General features: G+C 45.7%; 1 protein-coding gene across 1 annotated transcript in view; it reads left to right on the top strand.

Moving 5' to 3' along the window:
- Positions 1-1,778, top strand: part of LOC116378311 (chromodomain-helicase-DNA-binding protein 6-like) — a 4,351-nt gene extending 2,573 nt beyond the window's left edge. Inside the window, exons 5-6 of the mRNA XM_031840161.1 lie at positions 892-1,068; positions 1,382-1,778. Of these exons, the coding sequence (XP_031696021.1) occupies positions 892-1,068; positions 1,382-1,645 (441 nt within the window). The 3' untranslated portion in view covers positions 1,646-1,778. The remainder of the gene's footprint in view (positions 1-891; positions 1,069-1,381) is intronic.
- The last annotated feature ends 10 nt before the right edge of the window (positions 1,779-1,788 follow it).

The following is a 1,788-nucleotide window of genomic DNA, read 5'->3' as shown; positions in this document are numbered from 1 at the left end:
AGTAGATAAAGTAGGGACGAGGTTCTAGAGTAGGGGCGAGGTTTTAGTAGATAAGTAGGGACGAGGTTTTAGAGTAGGGGCGAGGTTTTAGTAGATAAAGTAAGGACGAGGTTCTAGAGTAGCGGCGAGGTTTCAGTAGATAAAGTAGGGACGAGGTTCTAGAGTAGGGGCGAGGTTTTAGAGTAGGGGCGAGGTTTTAGTAGATAAAGTAGGGACGAGGTTCTAGAGTAGGGGCGAGGTTTTAGTAGATAAGTAGGGACGAGGTTCTAGAGTAGGGACGAGGTTTTAGTAGATAAGTAGGGATGAGGTTCTAGAGTAGGGGCGAGGTTTTAGAGTAGGGGCGAGGTTTTAGTAGATAAAGTAGGGACGAGGTTCTAGAGTAGTGGCGAGGTTTTAGTAGATAAAGTAAGGACGAGGTTCTAGAGTAGGGGCAAGGTTTTAGTAGATAAAGTAGGGGCTAGGTTTTAGAGTAGGGACGAGGTTTTAGTAGATAATTAGGGACGAGATTTTAGAGTAGGGGCGAGGTTTTAGTAGATAATTAGGGACGAGGTTTTAGAGTGGGGACGAGGTTTTAGTAGATAATTAGGGACGAGGTTTTAGAGTAGGGGCGAGGTTTTAGTAGATAATTAGGGACGAGGTTTTAGAGTAGGGGCGAAGTTTTAGAGTAGGGGCGAGGTTTTAGAGTAGGGGCGAGGTTTTAGTAGATAAAGTAGGGACGAGGTTCTGGAGTAGATAAAGTAGGGACGAGGTTTTAGAGTAGGGGCGAGGTTTTAGTAGATAAAGTAGGGACGAGGTTCTAGAGGAGGGCGAAGTTCTAGAGTAGGGGCGAGGTTTTAGTAGATAAAGTAGGGCGGTCCGCTCTCCATCCCTTTATGAACCTTTCCTCCTCAGGGGAACACCATCCCCGGTGTGCTGAAGTTCCACGGGCTGATCACCACCTTCGAGATGATCATGGCCGACTGTCCTGACTTGAGGAAGCTCCACTGGCGCTGCGTGGTGATAGACGAAGCTCACCGCCTGAAAAACAGGAACTGCAAACTGCTGGAGGGGCTGAAACTCATGAACCTGGTCAGTCTGGGTTTGCGTGGAAGGGTCCTAACACATGGTTGATCACGTCTAAATAAGTTAAAGGGGAACATTAACATGCTTTTCTCAGTTGTTCCAGAGGTGGATGACTTGTTGGACTCTTTCGTTCCTTCAAACACCTTCTCTAAAAGATATTTGTTCATATCCAGAAACCTGTTGATATCTAAGTCCTTCATGTGTCTCCTCTCATTGGTCTATGTGTTTGTATGTCGTCTGGTTTGCTTGTTGTAATGAACCTTGTGTGATGGTTCATCAGGAGCAGCAGGTTCTAAAGAAGACTCTTGTCTCCTAACAGGAAGACAAGGTTCTGCTGACAGGAACCCCTCTGCAAAACTCAGTGGAGGAGTTGTTCAGCCTGCTGAACTTCCTGGAGCCGCTGCAGTTTCCTTCAGAAAGCACTTTCCTGGAAGAGTTCGGAGACCTGAAGACAGACGAGCAGGTGTGTTTTCATCGTAGATACACGGAGCTCATCACAGCGTCAGGAAGTAGAGTTTGTAGGAAATGTTTTGGCAGCTCTGAGTCTTTCTCAATACCCAAGTTCACAAATACGGACTTGTGAACTTTTTAGAACGCAGTACGGACAATTGGAACAGCAGCTTACTTGATGACATCACCACCTCAGCTGGTCTTGCTAATGAGTTTAATCCATCTTTTTACTGTAAAGTATTTTTACAATCAAACTAAATATGACAACCCTGCTTT

Source organism: Anarrhichthys ocellatus, unplaced genomic scaffold (genome assembly GCF_004355925.1).
Source record: "Anarrhichthys ocellatus isolate YVR2014 unplaced genomic scaffold, GSC_Weel_1.0 scaffold2386, whole genome shotgun sequence".
Lineage (NCBI taxonomy): Eukaryota > Metazoa > Chordata > Actinopteri > Perciformes > Anarhichadidae > Anarrhichthys > Anarrhichthys ocellatus.
This window is presented reverse-complemented; position numbering and strand designations above follow the sequence as displayed.